Below are 23,330 nucleotides of genomic sequence, written 5' to 3'. Positions count from 1 at the left end.
GCTAGCGCCTGTTTCATTGCCTACCGAAATGGGCCTTTTTTACTAGTAATAATAATAATAATAATAATAATAAAACTGCTCCTATCACCAGGTTAATTAGTAGTTTGTGTTTCCTATCAGTAAATAAAAATGGAAGATTACAAATGTGGCTTGGTAAAGGAATAGTTTTCTATGGTCTAAGAATATATGAGGGGAAAGAAAGCATATTAAATAGTTCTTATATTGATACGTTATTAAAATTAGCATTTCATTCAGTAATGATCAAGCTCCAAAATGTAGTTTTCATAATGAACATACCTCTTAGAATCTGGTAAAGAAAAACTTTGACATGATCCGAACTGAGTGGTTGAGGAGAGACAATGATCTTGTGGAGGTCACTCTGCATTAATTCTGTAACCACATATCTTTAAGTTATTAGTTAAGGACAACAGAAAACACGCAGATACAAAAAATATCTTTCAAACATAGAGAAACACTGAGAACAATTTAAAGAATACAGGTTAAGACTACAGTAGACCACATGTATATATAGCACACACATGCTTTGCTCAGTGCAGAGAGAGCAAATTTTAAAAATGAAAGTATGCATATACTTCCACTTTGAAAATTACCCAAGGGAATTTATTTACTTATATTTACACCTGCTTTTTTGTATGCATAAACAATACAAGCTACTTTACGTGCATATGCATGTACTTTATAAAGTATATGCATAAGCTCTAAACACCAACCTATTCAGTCAGTTTGAGTAAAACTATACTGGCAATTCTATAACTGGGCACCTCCATTTAGGCTCCGGAGGACTAGTGGTAGGAACCTATTCTATAACCTAGGTTCTGTTATAGAATTACTAGCATAACCTGGTACTGGTGCTTAACATTTCGGCGTCTGCACTTACACTAGCCATAGAGCTGGTGTGAGTCCGAGCACCTAAATGTGTCAGGGACAAGCTGAGTGGAGGAGTGGCCGGGTCCAATTCCTACTATGGCACCTTGTGACCCTGGCCAAGTAACATTACTCTCTACTGCCCCAGGTACAAAACTTAGACTGTGTGCCCACTAGGGACAGAGAAATACCTACATATAAAATGCAAACTGCTTTGGCTGTACTACAGAAAAATAGTAGATCAAACGCATGACCCTTACGCTTATCTTACAATATTCTGTAAGTTACATGTTCCTCCATCCCCTCCCCTCTTGCAAATGTTTGCTGAGTAAGGGAGTATTTGCAGATTAGCACTTAGGCGGCTGCATATACATGTGTATATGCTAGTATTCTAAATATTTATGTATACAACAGGCATATAAATGTTAGCACTCAATTTATTTTAAAAAAACAGGAATATGATAAAAGCTTAATTTTGAGTGTAAAACCTGATGATATGCCTTTCAAAAATTTCAATCTGATTTGTAAAACTAACAAGATGAAATGGATTATGCAATGTATCTTGCAATTAAAAAAAAGGTTTTTAACATAAGTTCAAACATGAAGCTGCCAGTATAAGCTGTTATGCAGCGGCAGAAAATAAAGAAAAATCATCTTCATACATCAAGATAGTAGACAAAACAATATATGTGATCTTAGATCTGAAAGAAATGCAAACCACATAATTTTAAAGGTTTAGGTAGCATTTACATGTGTAAAAAACTAGATTACATAAATACGTATACACATGCACATAGCAATTTTAGAAAAGCTGCTACTTAGACATGTATCTGTAGTATGCACAGATTTCAAGGTGTCATGTTCTGGGTGTGGCGTGGCTGGACTTTTAAAATATATAAGCACTTCCCATTTTGAATAAGGAATGTGTGTACATTCCAAGAAATGTCCCTCTTGACATTTAATCTGCCTCCAAATCAAGCATAAATGTGAGCTAATTCCTCATTTGGACTTGGGATTTCAAGGAGTGAGGAAGAAATTATGCAATTTAAAACTTGGCTTAACTGGCTCCTCTTTTATGTACAGTTTTATAAATTCAGGTACTTGCACATACAGGTTGCAAAATTAGTACTTAAACATAGAGGAGGAGTAGCCTAATGGTTAATGCAGTGGGTTAGGAACCTGGAGAACTTAGTCTGATTCCCAATGTGGCTCCTTGTAACCCTGGGTAAGTCACTTAACCTACCACTGTCACACATACATAAACTTAGTTTGTGAGCCCAGTAGTACATCAAATCCATGACCCTTTATGTAATAACCCAAATGAAGACACACTCTCTTTACATGTCTCTTGTAAAATGGCTGTTCTTGCTCTAGATGCCAGCAAATGCACCTGCTTATCAGTATCTTACAAATGTTTCTGCCTTATGGGGCACAAGGTTAATTTGTTGAGGAGGATGATGAAGGCCCAAAACTTAAGTAGGTAAACTGCTTCACCACTAAGGTCTAAATATAAACTTTTTCAGCAGTTGAACTTCTTTTGCCCATTTTTAGACATCCATCTGCTTCGAAAATGAGAGCCTTAATCTCTCTCTCTCTCTCTCGCTCACAGCCACGTTTGGGGAACAGAACGTAGAATTCTGCCGGGCACCGGTCCTACTTCCCAACTACTGGAGTTGCTATCAAAGTCCACTCTACATCTTGATCTGTTTTTGTCAATTACAGGACCTAGTCTGCCTGGCATTGGTCATACTTCCCACTCTCTGAAGCTGCCATCAAAGCTCACTCCTGTAGTGGAGGAGTGGCCTAGTGGTTCAAGGGTGGTGGACTTTGGTCCTGGGGAACTGAGGAACTGAGTTCGATTCCCACTTCAGGCACAGGCAGCTCCTTGTGACTCTGGGCAAGTCACTTAACCCTCCATTGCCCCAGGTACAAATAAGTACCTGTATACAATATGTAAGCCGCATTGAGCCTCCCATGAGTGGGAAAGCGCGGGGTACAAATGTAACAAAAATAAAATAAAATAATGAAGTCATTTAAGTTTTGCATTAATTGGACTCCATCCTTTTTCTATACAGTATTCTTTTGTTCATCCCACACATTCTCAGTTTTTGTCTTAACAACCAGTGCCAGTCTTAGGCAGGGGTGACAGGAGCAGTCGCACAGGGCCCCCCCCAGTGATCCCTCCCACTCCCCACCACTGTTGCGGTCTGATACCTTGCTTCCCCTCCCCCAAGCTACAGGGTGCCTTCCTGGCACCTACCTGAAGCCACCCTGGTGGTCTAGTGGAGTCTTCGGGGCAGGAAAGATCCCTAGTCTTTCCTGCCCGCTGCCAGAGGTGACCCCTCTATTGCCACATTGCTCTTTAAAAATGGCTGCCGAGACTTCCGCTGAAGTCTTGTGAGGCTGCCAGTGGAAGTCTCGGCAACCATTTTAAAGAAGATGCGGCAACAGAAGGGTCAGTGCCAGCAGTGGGCAGGAAAGACTGTGGCTCTTTCCTACCCAGAAGACTCCACTAGACCACCAGGGTGGCTTCAGGTAGGTGCCGGGAGGGCACCCTGTGGTTCAGGGGAGTGGGGAGGAGGTCTGGAATAGGTAGGTGAGATGGGAGTATACTGTAAAAAAAAAATCAAAGTAATGTGTATGTCATTTGGAGGGGCTGGTTAAAGGGACACCCTAGTCCTATTACATTCGTGCAGAGATTTTTTTCCCCCTGGTAAAGGGCCACTAAACAGACATCACGTTATGAGAATTAGGTGCTCAACATTCAGAGTTTCTATTTATTTACGGCATTTTATCCCACATTAAACATGAATTAAATTGAAACCTGGAAGCATTTAAAATCTTTTTTTTTTCCTGTGCCTATATCAAAAGAAAAAAAGATGGCATGAAGGGAACTTGCTCCTTTTGCTTTGTGGAATGCAGTGGTATATTATAAAAATACGCTTGCATTTTTTTATTATTATTATTACTATTTCACAGAGAAGGTATTGATTAATGAGGCAGGGGTTTCCTTCGTGCAGAACTATCCAGAGTCAATCTAAATGTGCCAGAGCAGATAGAGCAGCTTTTAAACTAGAAATGGGGGGAAGGCCGACAGTCGCTCAAAAGCGCATGGTTCGGGATAAGGTATCTTGCAAGGATACCTCACAAACAGGGAAGATAGGGTTTCTGGATAGTGAGGTTGCACAACAGACCGTGGTAGGCCAGGTGCCCTTAAATACAACTAAAGATCAGACAAAAGATGGCAAATCAATAGTGCCAAGTACTAAGCATCATGCAAATAGGAACAACAAGCATACTCTGAAATATCTATATGCAAATGCTAGGAGTCTAAGAAATAAGATGGGAGAGTTGGAATATATTGCACTAAATGAAAATTTGGATATAATAGGCATTACTGAGACCTGGTTGAAGGAGGATAACCAGTGGGACACTGTCATACCGAGGTACAAAGTATATCGTAGTGATAGGGTGGACCGGACTGGTGGAGGGGTAGCATTGTATATTAAACAGAGCCTTGAGTCAGATAGATTACAAATTCAGCAGGACACAAATCACACCTTTGAATCATTGTGGGTTGAAATTCTATGTATAAAAGGGAAAAGGACGGTGATAGGGGTGTACCAGGATGAGACAGGTTGAGCAGGTAGACGCAGAAATGATAAAAGAAATCAGAGACGCAAACAAAATGGGCAATGTGATAATAATGGGTGACTTCAATTATCCAAATATAGACTGGGTACATGTAACATCAGGACACGCTAGAGAGGTATAATTCCTTGATAAAATCAAGGACAGCTTTATGGAGCAGCTGGTGCAGGAGCCGATGAGAGAAGGAAAAATTCTAGACTTAGTCCTTAGTGGAGCGCATGATCTGGTGAGGGACGTTATGGTACTGGGGCCGCTTGATAACAGTGACCATAATATGATCAGTTTTGATATCAACCTTGAAGTAACTATACACAAGAAGTCAAATACGTTAGCGTTTAACTTTAAAAAAGGAGATTATGATAAAATGAGAAAGGTTAAAAAAAAAATTAGGGGGGCAACTGAGAAGGTAAAAACTGCTCAACAGGCATGGACGCTGCTCAAAAATACCACTCTGGAGGCCCAAGCCAAACATATTCCGTGAATTACAAAAGAAAGACGGAAGTCCAAAAGAGAGTGGGGTTAAATGGGCAGTATTCACAATGGAGAAGGGTAGTTAGTGGGGTTCCTCAGGGGTCTGTGCTAGGGCCGCTGCTTTTTAACATATTTATAAATGATTTAGAGATGGGAGTAACTAGCGAGGTAATTAAATTTGCTGATGACACAAAGTTTTTTCTGCCGTCATCTACTATGTTACTCAAATTCATTAACTCATGACAGGATTGTGAAAAATTACAGAACCCGAATTATAGCTATGTCATGCAAGGTCCCACGTTAGGAGTTACAGACCAAGAAAGGGATCTGGGTGTCGTCGTTGTCGATAATACACTGAAACGTTCTGCTCAGTGTGCTGCTGCGGCTAGGAAAGCGAATAGAATGTTGGGTATTATTAGGAAAGGTATGGGGCAGTTCAGCAAACTGAAGAGTAGCAAATCTCCTGGACCGGATGGTATTCATCCTAGAGTACTGATAGAACTGAAAAATGAGCTTGCAGAGCTACTGTTAGTGATATGCAATTTATCCTTAAAATCGAGAGTGGTACCGAAAGATTGGAGGGTGGCCAATGTAACGCCCATTTTTAAAAAAGGTTCCAGGGGAGATCCGGGAAATTATAGACCGGTGAGTCTGATGTCGGTGCCGGGGAAAATGGTAGAGGCTATTATCAAAAACAAAATTACAGAGCACATCCGAAGACATGGATTACTGAGACCAAGTCAGCACAGCTTTTGTGTGGGGAAATCTTGCCTGACCAATTTACTTCAATTCTTTGAAGGAATAAACAAACATGTGGACAAACGGGAGCCGAGCCGGTTGATATTGTGTATCTGGATTTTCAAAAGGCATTTGACAAGGTACCTCATGAAAGGCTACAGAGGAAATTGGAGGGTCATGGGATAGGAGAAAATGTCCTATTATGGATTAAAAACTGGTTGAAGGATAGGAAACAGAGAGTGGGGTTAAATGGGCAGTATTCACAATGGAGAAGGGTAGTTAGTGGGGTTCCTCAGGGGTCTGTGCTAGGACCGCTGCTTTTTAATATATTTATAAATGATTTAGAGATGGGAGTAACCAGCGAGGTAATTAAATTTGCTGATGACACAGTTATTCAAAGTCGTTAACTTGCGAGAGGATTGTGAAAAATTACAGAAGGACCTTACGAGACTGGGAGACTGGGTGGCTAAATGGCAGATGACGTTTAATGTGAGCAAGTGCAAGGTGATGCATGTGTGAAAAAAGAACCTGAATTATAGCTACGTCATGCAAGGTTTCACGTTAGGAGTTACGGACCAAGAAAGGGATCTGGGTGTCATCGTTGAAGGGAAAGGAGACAGATGTGGACCTGCAAGGAAGGCTGGAGAAAAGGGAGAAAGGTGCTGGACCTATGGGAGGGGTTAGAGTGAAGGGAGAGAGATGCTGGGAGAAAGAGCCAGATGCATAAGGGGAAGGAAAGAGAGGAAGAGAAGCTGGTTGGGGGGTGGGATCAGAGAGGAGAGGGACACATTGGTGTGGAGGAGGGAGAAAGGGGACATAGGGAAGTATACAGATATAGAAGGGAGATGATGGGCATTAGGTGGAAGCATGGGGACAGGGACACAAATGTGAGATGCTGTATGGGGATGGCATACGGGAACAGAGGGGTAATTCCTGACAAGGGGGGGAACGGGGATATGGAACAGAGATAAAATGCTGGACACTGGAGAGGGGGGGGGGGGGTATATGGACACAGGGGGGAGGGAGATACCAGACAAGGGAGAGAATAGGAACACAGAAGGGATATGCTGGGCATGGGGTGCATAGGTGCACAGAAGAATGATGATGGATGAGGGAATATGAACACAGGGGAGAGACTGGACAAGGAAATATAGGAAAACAGAGATGGGAGATAGATGATGGACATGGAGAAAGAAGAAATGTCAAATAGACAGGAGACCCTGGCAAGTGAGTTAAGAAAAGACAGAGGGAAGCAGAAACCAGAGACTGGTACCAATATGATTTGAGAAATAAAATGACCAGACAACAAAAAGGTATAAAAATTATTTTATTTTCAATGTTGTGAATATAATATGTTGGATTTGGAATGTACATCTTGCCAAAGTTGATGTTAAACATGGCTGGGGTCCAGGACAGAAATCTAGGAAAGGACCCCAAAGTCCATTACCAGGCTGCGCCTTCAGCTTGTAGGCCAGCATGCAGGCTTTCTCTGGCCAAGGAACCAAGCACAATTGCCCTAGTTGCAACCCCTAACACCATCCCTGGCATGTGCCATCTTTATATTTTGCACAGGAGCAAATGCCTTTCTTTCTTGTTTCTCTGGTGTTGTACTACATGTAAGGTCTAGTTTCTTGGGGTTTCCGTTTAATTTATAGCTCTAGAGTTTGTGGTCACTTATTCTGTATTTGGCATTTGTATCCTGTGTGTGTGACTGAGGTATTCTGTTAGCATGAAGTTTCCATGTAGCATTCTGTAGTAATTTGGCTTGCTCAGCTTTCCTGATAAATGTATTTGTATTTTAGGGCCCTACTATAATATTTAAGGCACTTCTTTTTCATAGCTAGGATCTTTGTTTTTGGAAGTTAGTGTTGGCATGGTAGATTTGCTCTAGGTTCTGAGTGACTTTTGTTTTATAGATTTTTTAAAAATTAAGTTATAACATGTCTGTAATTGAGATTACACTAGAAACCAAAATTTCTTTGTATGATGAGTTTTATGGAGAATTGTCCTTGCTGTGCTCTGTAACCATTGTTGGTGGAGGGCCAGGAGGTTCTCTGGATGCAGAATGTGTTTGGCTTCAATACCATATATGTGTTCGAGGACCATGGCTCAATGGGGCTGAATAGTGCAGTCTATTGTACTTCCCTTAGCTCTCAATTGGCCTGCAGCCACTGAAGCCTGCACTGCAACCTTCATTGAAGTTATGGGGAGTGGGGATGGGACAGAGCATGGGTGCATCAGACTGCTGTTTTTTCTCTTTCAAAAAAGTTGGCAACTCTAGTGCCCACCCATCCAACCTTTTGGCCAACCCAAAAATTGCCTTCTGACTAAGCCACTGCTCTCTACAGGCCTATCAGCTCATCTAGTAACAGCTCCTGCTCTTCATCTCCTGCAGGCAGCTCCAGAATGGTGACTACACTATTCCCCTGGCCTGTGGCCTGCTGAACACAGTATAAAGGTTAGTTGCTCCGGTGGGCAAGCGCCCCTGCTATGTAGTGCCTCACTAGTAGCAATTGTGATAAAATAAACACGTGTCTAACAATTCCTTTGACTCCTCACTCATACATATATCCCTCATAGTTGTACATGGTTGATTTCTCTTTCTTCCTTACCAATGTACACTGTTGCTGTAAATATGTAAATGAGAACCAGCTGTTTATGTGTCTTTCCAAGCCCTCAGCCATGTTGGTCTTGGGTATGGAAGCATGCAGAGGCAGGTTTCCTAGTGCAAGACAACATACCTTTACTCTGAGTAGCTCTCTGATGCGTGTCAAAAGGGTGTGGGGCTGCAGGGCCTGTGGGGTTTATGGGGCTGGTCTCTTGATGCAAGCTGTAAAGAAGAGTGGGAAATGCTTTGAGTAGGCTAATTGTGGCCCTGTACCTGTGCCCAGCAGTGCACCTATATACCTTGAATCTTTAGCAAGGGACATCTGTGAAACGAGTGGACCTCTAGAAACAGGCAGTCTTTTACAGAACTGTTTTTTTCACAGGACTGAGAACATTATTTAGATTAGAAGATCTTTATTAGTTACAGGAGCTTTTTGTTTGATACTGGATTGGTACAGCGTTCTGTGCATTTGGACTAATAAGGCAATTATTTGCGTCAAAAGGTTTCTATAAGTGGATAACTATTTATTGTGACCCCTGAAGCAGGCGCTTGGTTGCCAAAACATGGTCTCTTTTGGGTCCTTTCAATAAAGCATTCTCTTTGCCCTGTTTCTGGAGGTCCACTTATGCTTTTTGTTTTCTGTTTCCTGATGTACCTGTACATCTGCGATACGACCTAGGTTCCAGCCATCAGCATGGAGCTGGACTTGGGGACCAGCATGTCAGGTGTCTGCCAATGCTTCTGTCACAGATTATACAGCCCTATCAACCCCAGCGTTCTCTCACATCACCTATCTGATGGCAGAATTGGTATTGTAGAAGGAGCTGAAATTCACGCTCTCCCCAGGAGACAGATGGTTAGAGCATTCAAAGGTGAGGTAGGTGGTCAGTCTGCCCCATACTGTGATTTACTTTGTATTGTTATGTGCAGGTCACTGTAGCCACATTAGGGAACCATCTCCTTTAGTGCTTTTACCTTTAAAACAGTGCCATGATCCCCAGAGGGTCACTGGCTGAGTTCATGGTCGTAGGGTATGTAGAGGTGAAGCCCTTCCTGAGCACAGTCAAGAGAGCAGGTTGTGGGGGCCAGATGCCCCCTATTTGGTAAACAGCTGGGCCAGAAATCTGTCTTGAGACACATGTGCATGCAGCGCCAACATTCCTGCACATGTCTCTCAGACACTTGTCTTGCCTATTGCCTCCTCAACTGCGGGGTCAAGTGTGCCCCCAGGACCTGCCAACGCCAATATATGGTATGTTGACTAAGCTCAGGAAAGGCCCCAACTCCGATGCCCTACAGCTATGAACTGCCAAAAGGGAGTGGTAAGGGAGACTGCAAACCTGTGTTTCCCTGCCCCCCCCCCCCTCCTCTTGCTCCTCCACCTGGGGATGGGGAACTAGCACCTCCTAGTGCCAAGGGTCCACTGAGTTCCTCAGTGTCAGGCTGTTCCTGCTTGTCCAGGGGTGTGGTGGGCTGCTCCTGCAGGTCTGGGAGTGTGGCAGGCTGCTCCTGCGGGGCCATGGGTTCAGCTGGAGGGTGCTGTGTGTATGAAAAAGGTTGCAATTGAGATCAAGATAGTGGTGCAGCTGGCTGTTGGGATCCAGGAACGAGGGCAACTGTGGGTAGTTGTTGTTACCTGGGGGATGTGTCTAAGGTGTGGCACCAATGAGATGACATAAGAGGGAACCCTGGAAGAAATGGGATCAGTCCCCTGAGGGGGAGGTATGGCTATATGCATGAGGGATAGGTTCTGGCCCTACTGTAGGATGCTGGGTGAGCAGGCACTGGCTGGGAGGTAGTATGGCATTGCGCTTTTGGATGGATGGGGCCATTGTTTCCAGTGTTGACAGGGATGTGGGTGCGTGGACCTCCCCATATGTTATTTTTCCTATGGATGGGAGGGATATGGCAGGGGACCCTATCGTAGACACAAATCCTACTGCCCACCTCTGCTGGGTCCCTCAGAGGAATGGCAGTTCTGTGTGTCAAGGTCGGAAACCTAGGTTTGGGGCCTTCTATCTGTGGGGTAGTCATGGTAGCTGTTTTAAGAGGCTGACTGATGGCGGGGACGGCACATTAGCCTATAAGTCATGGCCATATTTTGGGGTTGGCTGGAGGGGGAAGGGAGAAGGAAAGTGTACATGTAAGTGGGAGTTCTCATGGTGGAGGTTGTGGGCACACCATCATGTGGATACGTCAGGATTCCCAAACTTCATCCTTGAGGGATGTCACACAGACAGCATATGGACCTTTGGGATCTGACACCAATAGACCCAATGATTTTGGGTTAGGGATAAGAGAGAGCTTTCATTTGGGGTCAACTGATGTTATGAGGGCCCTGTGTTGTCAGTGAACTGTCCTCCTAGAATACTCCTTTGTCACATATGTGTTTGGAGTAGGGGTTAGGACTGTATGACCTGAATGCTGGGGATGTGGTGGTTGTGGTTACTCTTATTTCCCCAGCTGTAGAGGAAGCAATGTGCTAGGTAAGTGCATGTACTACACTGAGCCCTTTTGCACTGGCAGCTGGAGGGGGTGCCCAAAGGGTTCCTCCCTCCCCCGTTCCTTTCCATGTCATCTCATAGGTTGGGGGTTCAGTGCAACACATATGGGGGTTGAGGGCACACTGTATGGAGGATATAGCGTATAGTTTATTAAAACTTGATATACCACCCAAGCTGACTCACAGAACTGAGCGGTTTACAAATTAAAAACAAAAAAGGTAAGGAAAGGAATTACATCAATTTGATAGGAAAGGAAGTGGAGCAATCAAACCAGGACAATCACAACAGGGCCAGGGAAAAAAGGGGAAAGGCAGGACAAGGCATGGCGACACTGACCTGAAATAGAGGGGGTTGGTGAAAAAGAACATAGTAAATGACGGCAGAAAAAGACCTGCATGGTCCATCCAGTCTGCCCTAAAAGATAAGCTCATATGTGCTACTTTTTGTGTATACCTTACCTTGATTTGTACCTGTCCTTTTCAGGGCACAGACCGTGTCTGCCCAGCACTATCCCCGCCTCCCAACCACCAGCCCCGCCTCCCACCACTGGCTCTGGCACAGACCGTATGTCTGCCCAGCACTATCCCCGCCTCCCGCCACCGGCTCTGCCACCCAATCTCGGCTAAGCTCCTTAGGATCCATTCCTTCTGAACAGGATTCCTTTATGTTTATCCCACGCGTGTTTGAATTCTGTTACCATTTTCATTTCCACCACCTCCCGCGGGAGGGCATTCCAAGCATCCACTACTCTCTCCGTGAAAAAATACTTCCTGACATTTTTCTTGAGTCTGCCCCCCTTCAATCTCATTTCATGCCCTCTCGTTCTACCGCCTTCGCACCTCCGGAAAAGGTTCGTGTGCGGATTAATACTTTTCAAATATTTGAACGTCTGTATCATATCACCCCTGTTTCTCCTTTCTTCCAGAGTATACATGTTCAGGTCATCAAGTCTCTGCTCATACGTCTTGTAACGCAAATCCCTTACCATTCTCGTAGCTTTTCTTTGCACCGCTTCAATTCTTTTTACATCCGTACATACTCTAGGTGGGGCCTCACCAACGACTTATACAGGGGCATCAACACCTCCTTTCTTCTGCTGGTCACACCTCTGTCTATACAGCATATCAACCTTCTAGCTACGGCCACCGCCTTGTCACACTGTTTCGTCGCCTTCAGATCCTCAGATACTATCACCCCAAGATCCCTCTTGGGGGTGATAACATGTAGATTCTAGCTGGGCAGTCTTTGGGTTAGGGCGAACTAGACAGTAATTATTTATAGAACAAAGAAGGTGAATAGAAGAATAGAGGATGGTCAATGTAGCAAAGTAATCTGGAAGATCAACCCTGTAAGCTTTAAAAGTAAGAATGTGAAGTTTAAAGATAATATACTGTTTGATGGGAATACAATGGAATTTTTGAAATAGGGGGAATCACGATCAAATTTATGGTCATAATAGATGAGTTTAATTGCTGTATTCTGGACTGACTGAAGTTTTTTCAGGTTAGAACAAGAACTGCCTAGATATATAATGTTGCAGTAATCAATCCGGGTAGTAAGAAGCGATAATACAAGGGAATGGAAAGTGGATTGATCAAAATACCTATGAACAGGGCGCAATTGGCAAAGGACAAAGAAGCTGGGCCTACATAAACTGGCAATAAGTGGGGAAAAGAAAGATGGGAGTATAAAATAACTTCTAGGTAACAGAATGAATCAACAGGACGTGTTGGGATTCCAAAAAAGATTAAGGGAGGAATCAGGAATTGTCAGACCTGCACTGAACCAGCACACCACAGTCTTTTCCTTATTTAATACTTATTTGTGGTCATTCGGCCAATTTCCGATCATTAGCAGTCTTGGAGTGGATGAAGAACTATATCATATAGATTTACAGGAAAAAGGAGTAGAATGTCATCAGAATAAAAATGAAAAGATATACCTGTAGTTTGGATCACTGAGGCAAGTGGACTCACAAATAAGTTGAAAAGTAGAGGGGATAAGACAGATCACTGGGAAACACCACAGGACAGAGGGCGGAGGACAAGCAGTTGATGAAACAAATGCATCCTGAAAAGAGTGTTTGGTGAGAAAAGAAGTGAAGCATGATAGCACAGCTCCTGAGATGCCTAAAGTGGACAGTTGAGACAGTAACAAGTTATGGTCAACCAAATCAAAAGCTGAGGACAGATCATATGAAACAGTGAAATCATGTGTTTATCCAGGTGTGAATAAATTTCACTGAGAACAGCTGCTACAGTGGTCTCTGTACTGTAATGGGGGCCTAAATCCTGACTGGCTGGGGTGGAGTTCAAAAGTTTTATCAACAAAAGATGTTAGCTGGGTAAAAACCATTCTTTCCAGAACCTTAGAAAGGAAACAGTTTGGATACAGGGTGGTAGTGAGTAGGGGACTTGGGGGTCTAGAGATGGTACCTTAAGAACAGGAAGCACAATTGCCGATTTCCATGACGAGGGAACCTGACCAATTGAGAGACTGGAATTGATTATGGTAAGAATCTTTGGAAGAAGATCAAGTTCCGAGATCATTAGCCAATTCAATGGAACGGATCAAGAGCACAAAAGGTTAGATGTACTTTCAAAAAAGTCTTTAAAAGTGAATATAGTGTCTGAAACTGAAAGGTGGACCAAGAGGAAGGCCCAAAACATAGTAACATAGTAGATGACAGCAGAAAAAGACCTACACGGTCCATCTAGTCTGCCCACGATAAACTCATAAGTGTATACCTTACCTTGATTTGTACCTGTCTTTTTCAGGGCACAGACCGTATAAGTCTGTCCAGCAGTATTTCCCGCCTCCCAACCACCAGTCCCGCCTCCCATCACCGGCTCCGGCACAGACCCCGTATAAGTCTGCCCTCTCCTATCCTAGCCTCTCAACCACCAACCCCTCTTCCCCCGTCACCCAATTTCAGCTAAGCTTCTGTGGATCCATTCCTTCTGCACAGGATTCCTTTATGCCTATCCCACGCATGTTTGAATTCCGTTACCGTTTTCATCTCCACCACCTCCCGCGGGAGGGCCTTCCAAGCGTTCACCACCCTCTCTGTGAAGAAATACTTCCTGACATCTTTCCTGAGTCTGCCCCCCTTCAATCTCATTTCATGTCCTCTCGTTCTACCGCCTTCCCATCTCCGGAAAAGATTCGTTTGCGGATTAATACCTTTCAAATATTTGAACGTCTGTATCATATCACCCCTGTTCCTCCTTTCCTCCAGAGTATACATGTTCAGGTCAGCAAGTCTCTCTTCATACGTTTTGGAATGCAACTCCCATACCATCCTCGTAGCTTTTCTTTGCACCGCTTCCATATTTTTAACATCCTTCGCAAGGTACGGCCTCCAAAACTGAACACAATACTCCAGGTGGGGCCTCACCAACGTCTTATACAGGGACATTAAAACCTCCTTTCTTCTGCTGGTCACACCTCTCTCTATACAGCCTAGCAACCTTCTTGCTACGGCCACCGCCTTGTCGCACTGTTTCATTGCCTTCAGGTCCTCAGATACTATCACCCCAAGATCCCTCTCCCCGTCCGTGTCTATCAGGCTCTCCCCACCTAACACATACGCCTCCCTTGGATTTCTACTCCCTAAGTGCATCACTTTGCATTTCTTCGCATTGAATTTTAATTGCCAAACGTTAGACCATTTTTCCAGCTTCTTCAGATCTTTTTTCATGTTTTCCACTCCCTCCGGGGTGTCCACTCTGTTGCAAATCTTGGTGTCATCCGCAAAAAGGCAAACTTTACCTTGTAACCCTTCGGCAATGTCACTCACAAATATATTGAATAGAATGGGCCCCAGCACCGATCCCTGAGGCACTCCACTACTCACCTTTCCCTCCTCCGAGCGAACTCCATTCACCACCATCCTCTGGCGTCTGCCCGTCAACCAGTTCCTAATCCAGTTCACCACTTCGGGTCCTATCTTCAGCCCTTCTAGTTTATTCAAGAGCCTCCTGTGGGGAACCGTGTCAAAAGCCTTGCTGAAATCTAAGTAGATGACGTCCATAGCACGTCCTTGATTTAATTCTCCTGTCACCCAGTCAAAGAATTCAATGAGATTCGGTTGGCACAATTTCCCTTTGGTGAAACCATGTTGTCTCAGATCTTGCAACTTATTGGCTTCCAGGAAATTCACTATCCTTTCCTTCAGCATGGCTTCCATTACTTTTCCAATAACCGAAGTGAGGCTGACCGGCCTGTAGTTTCCAGCTTCTTCCCTATCACCACTTTTGTGAAGAGAGACCACCTCCGCCGTTCTCCAATCCCTCGGAACCTCTCCCGTCTCCAAGGATTTATTAAACAAATCTTTAAGAGGACCCGCCAGAACCTCTCTGAGCTCCCTCAGTATTCTGGGGTGGATCCCGTCCGGCCCCATGGCTTTGTCCACCTTTAGCTTTCCAAGTTGTTCATACACAAAAGAAGGAATAAGATCAAGAGTAGAAAACTGCGGAGGTAATAGAGCATAAGAAGATAACAATGGGACTGGAGAAACATCCAAGATTGGAAAAGACTTGACAAGATCCTGGACTTTAGTGAAAAAAAAAGTGCTATAGCATTTCACCTGAAGGGGTAAGGGAATTATTCAAGATCGCGGTGAGAGGTCAGTTTATGGAAAATAGAGAATAATTCCTTAGAAGTATTAGGAGCCGTCCTAATATGTTCTTTCAGATACTTAGATTTGGCCTGTTTCATATGGAAATTGTAGTCTTAATGTGACACAAAAGTTAAGATCATCCTCATTAATTTTTGTCCTCCTTTTACTTTCAGCTTTGCAAAGTTGCAACCGAAAGCTGAAATGATACCAGGGCTGTTTCCGAGAAGATGATGCTGTGGTCACTGGTTTCAAAGGGACAATTCAGTCAAGGGTAGAGGATAATGTAGAATGGAAGCTAGTGGACATAGAATCAAGGTCCAGAGCTTAGAAATTGGAAGGGAAGGAGAGCAATGAAGGGGGAATATTGTGGGGATCAACATGGGCCAGAAATCTAGAAAATTTAAGACTAAGATCAATATCACACTGAGGAAGGGAAAACAACACAGAAAACGGAATAATCGAATGATCTGACCACAGAACCTGAGTAAAAAAAAAAAAAAAAGCATATAGGGAGACAGACACGAACCATTTTGAGTAATAAGATCTAAAATGTGGCCTCCCTTATGGGTTGGGACAGAGACCCATTTCTGCAAGTTCAAATCATCCAGAGTTGACAAAAATGATCTTGAACAAGGGTAAGACGGTGTGTCGATATGGATATTAAAATCACCTAGAAAAAGAATGTCCTTATAACAAATTGAGACTCGGTCAGTGTCTGGAAACAAGAATTTCACTGTGCTTGAGACAAAGACGGGGGGCAATAACATAGGAGAAGAACCACGGGTGAGGTTCCTGAAAGACAGACAGTAAGAACCTCAGGATAAAGGAAAGGGCACTTTGACTAACTGCAACTTGTTAGAGTAGATGACGGTAAGGCCACCACCTGCTCTTGATATGCAGACCAGGGATAAGAAGTTGTAACCCGGAGGGAGACAATTATAGAGACGATGTTCCTCACCTGATTTAATCCACGGTTCCGTTAGGCAAAGGATTTTCAAGCCAGACAAGATAAGGTCCCGAATTAACTGCTCTGGATCGTAAAGACCTGCAGTTTAACAGACCAACTTGGATGGAGAGGGTTGCTGGGATGGCACAAGATACGACAAATACCTTACCTGAGGTGTACAAGGAGAGTTCGGATGGATGCAGCAACAATTTCCAAGGAGTACTGGGACTGGAAAACCCTGCACGGCATCATGTGAAAAAGTATCCTCAGGCCTTGAACGGTGACAGAGGTGTTATAAGGGTGCTCTGTTTGGGGTGTATTTTGGGCCCAGAGGCAATCCCGCACATGCCAGATTAATGCCAAGTCCTCCCTCTGGATGTGCCAGTACCCATGTCCTTTTGTTAAATGTTTAGCTTGTGGTATTTTCAAATACCGCAACAAGTTTATCGTTTTTTTTTTCCATTATGGGCTTCAGTTTTTGGACGTTTTGCAATACATTTTTATCTCACTATTTGAATGTTATATCGAAAATGCCCCTCTATGTAACTTTTATTAGTCTATGTGCTATGAAAATGAGCACCTATATCTCATAGTTTGTAGTTATTACTCAAATTATTTATTTTTTAAATCTTCCATAGAGCTTTTGTACACCTTTTATATATAATAAAACTTTTTAGTATCGCTCCCCTTCATTTTAGACTGCCCCAAAGGTCTGTTTGAATATTCATACATTTTCACTGTCTTCATTTGTTTAAAGCAGCACTTTTAATTGAATTGTATTGATTCTGTGTGGGCAAACATTCATCTATCAATTTCATCACTCATTTCAAGATTATCCAGACTATCCTGATGCTGATGATATTATTTCCGCGTCATTGGAATGCATAAAATGGCCACTGAAATGTATAGATTTTTTTTCATTGTTTATGATTTTAAGATACAGTGCAAGTCAGATATGTGCATGCTCTGTTTAACTGCATGCCATACTTTGGTCCCGTTTTTTTGTACCATCAATTTCTATGGGGACAAACTTTGGTTTAGCGCACCACTGATAAGTGCAAGATTCGCTTATATGCATGGTTTAAGACCGCTCCTCTGCAGGAAAGCCTCCGCATAAGTGCCCACACGGAATATGGAAGCTGACTGGCGCGTGACAACCAACGAGATTTCAAATTTACTACCTCTTTAACTGCCACAGGCAGAATAAGTGAAAGAATGTGTACACTGGGGTCATCGTCGTCGTTGCGGCGAAACTGTAAGACTAACACTGGCTGAACGAATAGAAGTTCTTAAAAAATTAGAAAACAAACAAAGTCAAGCATCTACTGCTAAAGAATATGGTGTCAATCCCAGTCAAATTTCACATGTCTTGAAGCAGAAAGACCAGGTTCTGGAAGACTGGCAAACAATACAAATCCACAACGGAAACGAAAACGTGTGGGAAAAGCTGAGGAGGTAGAAGATGCTCTTCTTCAGTGGTTTTCTCGAGTCAGGAGCAGACAGTTTCCTGTCAGTGGTCCACTGCTTATGGAGAAAGCTAACCAGCTAGCTGAAAAGTCTTGGACTAACTGAATTCAAAGCCACTGTTGGGTGGTTGGAAAGATGGAAGGAGATGAACAACATAACATTCAAGAAACAGCATGGTGAGAAAGAAGACTCTGATAACTCTGGTACTGAAAATTGGGTTGTTTCAGTTCTTACCATCTTGAACGAGTTTGCACCTTGTGACATTTTCAATGCTGACGAAAACGGTCTTTACTGGCGAGTGATTCCTTATGGAACACTTGCATTCAAACATGCCAAAACGACTGACGATCCTCCTTTGCTGCAATATGGATGGGAGTGAGAAGTTGGAACCCCTCATCACTGGAAAGAGCAAACAGCCCCGTTGCTTCAAGAATGTTAAGCGACTTCCTGTGTCATATGAGGCTAACGCAAATTCATGGATGACTGGGGAAATTTGGAAGCAGTGGCTAAAGAAGTTAGACACTAGAATGTGGGCACAAAAGCGTCAGATTTTGTTGCTTTGTGATAATTGTGCTGCACACAGGGATGATGTCAGGCTGTCTAATGTCAAGCTGGTCTTCCTGCCACCAAACACTACCTCTCTGATCCAAACAACATTATTGGGCTCTTGTGCTACGTCGTCTGATGAGCGTTATGGATGACTAGACTGGCAAGGATAAACGTGCTGTTGAACTGGCTCATAATCTATCACTATTGGATTCCCTGCATATACAGAAATAAGCCTGGAATCATGTTACACAGGCAACCATTGTGAACTGCTACAAGCGGGCAAGCTTTGTTAAGGATGTGGAGAGGGACGAAACAGATGCAGCTGTTGCAAATGCGTCAGATGAACAGGTTATTGACATCCCAGCCGGTGTTACTGAAGAGGAGTTTCATCGCTATGTAGCTGTTGATTATGATCTACAAACAGCTGACGACAGCACTGATGTTGAAATATGCGCCTACATACAGGCAACAACGGCTGATGTCATGGATGATGAAATAAGCAGCGAGGCACATGCTGACAAAATTCAACAACCTCCTCCTGTCACTTTTGCAAGAGCGCTGGAGAGTCTCAACACCGTGCGGGCCTATCTGCAGGCCACTGGATGTCAGTGCTATGACAGTTTTTACTGTCTGGCAGACGTAGTCTATGTAATTCACAGACCCAATAGTGTATAGAGGACTATAACTGATTACTTCAAGTAAGCCTAACGTCAGTTAACGGAGACTGTATACTGTATGTATAATAATAAACAGTACTGTACATATGTTTATCAGATGCCAAGCTTCTTTGGGTCACAACAGTTAAATGCACGCTCCGGTTAACTGCATGCATTTCTTTGGTCCCAGACCCTTGCACTAAAGCGGATTGCACTGTATTTGAATCAACGAATTTCAGTAGGGATTGGTTTTTTTTTTTAGGGCCCCCAGTTGATGATATCTTGTTATAATTGTTTAGATGTTTTATTTTAACAATAGTAACCTCTGACCTTCAAGGAAAACATATAAACTTAAATGTTTCACACTGTGAGCTTGGTTGCTGAATACTGGGAATCTTCAGGAGCAGTTTTCAGGCTGTAATTAACTTCTCTGTGATTATTTTGGTGTCTAAATGCCTGCTTTTGATTCTTTTACTTTACATTTTTTACCATAGTGAAGATGTACTTCTTGATTATTTCAGAACTACAAGTGAATGCTAGTTCTAGAGGGAAATGTGCACTTGTTCCTCCTCCTCTGGGTATGTGCTATTGTCAGTTCATGTATTGCACAATTATTGCATCTTTTCCAAAGATTCATTGCACACGGACATAAATGTGATGAGTTTTTGACACTATACTGTCCAACTTGGATTAACACGCACATTCATTTGATATTATGGTATACAGCACATCTATTCTATATTTATGAGATACTTGTGATCCTCCCCCTTTGCATGTTTATTACTTGATTTTTATACTTTGTTTTAGCAGAAACATTTTGCGTATTTGTTAATTTTATTATCATTATTTTTTATATTGATGTTTTTATTTTATTTTATTATTATTTTATTTATAAGTTTTAACAAATTATTACAAGAACACTTGTAAATGAAAAAATGGAAGAAAATATACATCATTTTCATAGGAAAATCAAAATCTAAGGTAATTACTTTGTCTCATCCATTCCAAGTCCACAATATGAGAGAAAAAACAAGGTACAATTCCAGGAAAAGTTTTCTCATTAATACATAAGATCGAAAAAAAAAGGAAGAGAACATAATATGCCTGTTATTATCCTTTTTACGGAGTAGATGTAGACAGAGCCTGCAATTGCTGACTAGAATTAACTGCAAACTTAGAATCAAGAAAATTATTCAATTGACTTGCATCATAAAAAATATATTTGACTGAGCTAACTTTAATCACGCATTTACATGGAAAATTTAACCAGAATAGTCCTCCCAACTGTAGGACCCTTGGGCGGAGCTTCAAAAACGCTTGACGTCTCCTTTGTGTTACTCTGGCAATATCTGGAAATATTCTAATTTTGTTATTCATAAAGAGTTCATCTCTATGACGGAAAAATTGTTTGAGAACCCAATCACGGTTGGGTTCTAACACAAAGGAGACAATCAATGTTGCTGGGATCGTTGTCATTTCTTCTTTTTGAAGTTCAACATGTCAAATGAAGCGTCAGATCTTTGTTCTTGTTGGTCCACTACACCTTTTTGTTTCTCAATTTTATACGGAGGCAAATAATAAATTCATTATTTTTGCTTTTAACTTTGGTTATTTTATGTGATTGACAGTCATTTCCCTTGAAGAAGCCTTTGTAGGTGAAACATGACCATGTCAAGTATAGTTTTTCTTTGATGCAATTAAAGCCCTTTACTATTACTACTCCAGTATTCATACTGTGGTCTTTTTTCCCTTCTGTTGCTCCATACGATTCATTGGTTGTCAGGCTCTGTACATACTGGGAAAGACCAAAGGTCCATTGAGCCCAGCATCCTGTTTCCAACAGTGGCCAATCCAGGTCACAAATACCTGGCAAGATCCCAAAAATGTACAAAACATTTTATACTGCTTATCCCAGAAATAGTGGATTTTCCACAAGTCCATTTAATAACGGTCTATGGACTTTTCCTTTAGGAAGCCGTCCAAACCTTTTTTAAACTCCGCTAAGCTAACTGCCTTTACCACATTCTCTGGCAACGAATTCCAGAGTTTAATTACACATTGAGAGAAGAAACATTTTCACCAATTCGTTTTAAATTTACTACATTGTAGCTTCATTGCATGCCCCCAAGTCCTAGGATTTTTGGAAAGTGTAAACAGACGTTTCACATCTACCCGTTCAACTCCACTCATTATTTTATAGACCTCTATCATATCTCCCCTCAGCCGCCTTTTCTCCAAGCTGAAGAGCCCTAGCCACTTTAGCCTTTCCTCATAGGGAAGTCGTCCCATCCCCTTTATCATTTTTGTCAACCTTCTCTGCACCTTTTCTAATTCCACTATATCTTTTTTGAGATGCGGCGACCAGAATTGAACACAATATTCAAGGTGCGGTCGCACCATGGAGTGATACAAAGGCATTATAACATCCTCATTTTTGTTTTCCATTCTTTTCCTAATAATACCTAACATTCTATTTGCTTTCTTAGCCGCAGCAGCACACTGAGCAGAAGGTTTCAACGTATCATCGACGACACCTAGATCCCTTTCTTGGTCCGTGACTCCTAACGTGGAACCTTGCATGATGTAGCTATAATTCGGGTTCCTCTTTCCCACATGCATCACTTTGCACTTGCTCACATTAAACGTCATCTGCCATTTAGACGCCCAGTCTCCCAGTCTCGTAAAGTCCTCTTGGAATTTTTCACAATCCTCCCGCGATTTAACGACTCTGAATAACTTTGTGTCATCAGCAAATTTAATTATCTCACTAGTGACTCCCATCTCTAGGTCATTTATAAATATGTTAAAAAGCAGTGTGTCAGGACTCAAAGCAGCAACTAGGTTTGTGAGCCCTTGGGCCACTGCCGAGGAGCGGCAGTGGCAGGCAAAACCACCCCAACCAGCACTGGGCTAACACACACAAAGCAGAGACTGCAGACAGGGATAAGCAAAGCAGTAACACATTGGACAAGAACACTTGGACTGGAACAAAGGACTGGAGCAAGGCTTCACCTGCACTTGACCACCCTTCCCCAGGAGTTGAGCCCCTGGGTGCAGGTTGCCGGCAAGAGTTACCGGACGGGACAGGAACTAGATACCAGCAGGAAACACACAACAGAGTCAAGACTACAAGCTGCCAGGCAGCCACTAAGACAGAAACACAGACAGGAGGGAGTCAGGACTAAAAGCTGCCAAGCAGCCACTAATAAAGAACACAGACACAAAACAAGGAAATGCAGACCAGAAACAAGACTAGGAACTAAACACTAAAACCAAAGCTAACTACACACAAACAAACAAGAACCAGGTGAGAACTCAGAATAAAACTGGACTAGGCAGAAGTGTATAGAGCACACCCACATACCAGGGACCTTAGACGATGCAAAGGCCAACACAGAAGTTTCTAGGTGATTAATAAAGCCCATCAACACCTTAGGCTCAGCTGCAGCAATCTCAAGGCAACTACGGGTGCTGTTCAGGCACAAACAAGAAAGACAAGTCTGGCAGCCTGGAAGATCCAGACCGGACTGGGCTGAAGCATGGAATGGGTAGGGACAGCAAGACAGTCTATGGCAGCCACCGGTTCTGGCCACCAGAGGGCGAGGGGAGCACAAACCAAGAAGCAGGCAGAAAGCATACTGAAGCATAGAGAGGTTCAACACACACAGGTGCAGCACAGTGGAGCAATCAGAGCCATGCTGGAAGCAACCAGCACACAGAGACATAACCAACCCAGGAAGAACAGACAAAAGCCAGCCCAGAAGCTGACCGCCAGAAACGAAGTAAGCCTGAGAGGGATCACGACCGCAGACGTGACAGTACCTCCCCCTCAAGGCTCCCGTGTCCCTACGGGAGAGTTCAGTTTTCCATGGGTAACAATGGTGAAACCTGTCCAGGGGTAGCTGGGCTGGAGCTTGAACAGGAGTCAAGGCTGGAACCCGGACTGTCGTCGACTGGACCTCGGACTGGAACTCGCCTCTTGGCTGGAGCTGGAACTCAGAATGGGTTCAACATCTTGGCTGAAACGGAAACTTGGGAGTAGACTCAGCAGCTTGGCCGGAACTGGAACTCGATCTGGACTCAGCATCTTGGCTGGCACTGCTGCAACTCGATCTGGACTCAGCATCTTGGCTGGCACTGCTGCAACTCGATCTGGACTCAGCATCTTGGCTGGCACTGCTGCAACTCGATCCGGACTCAGCATCTTGGCTGGCAATGCTGCAACTCGGCATGG

At 43.2% G+C, this 23,330-nt stretch overlaps 1 protein-coding gene across 2 annotated transcripts in view; it reads right to left on the bottom strand.

The window, feature by feature from the left end:
- Positions 1-23,330, bottom strand: part of NLK (nemo like kinase) — a 470,815-nt gene that overhangs the window by 198,241 nt on the left and 249,244 nt on the right. For both annotated transcript variants that reach the window (XM_030222228.1, XM_030222230.1), the window contains exon 4: positions 298-404. In XM_030222228.1, coding sequence (XP_030078088.1) covers positions 298-404 — 107 coding nt within the window. The remainder of the gene's footprint in view (positions 1-297; positions 405-23,330) is intronic.

The sequence above is a fragment of the Microcaecilia unicolor genome, chromosome 13 (assembly GCF_901765095.1).
Source record: "Microcaecilia unicolor chromosome 13, aMicUni1.1, whole genome shotgun sequence".
Taxonomy (NCBI): Eukaryota; Metazoa; Chordata; class Amphibia; order Gymnophiona; family Siphonopidae; genus Microcaecilia; species Microcaecilia unicolor.
The sequence above is the reverse complement of the archived record's forward strand: the minus strand, read 5'-3'. Positions and strand labels throughout refer to the sequence as shown.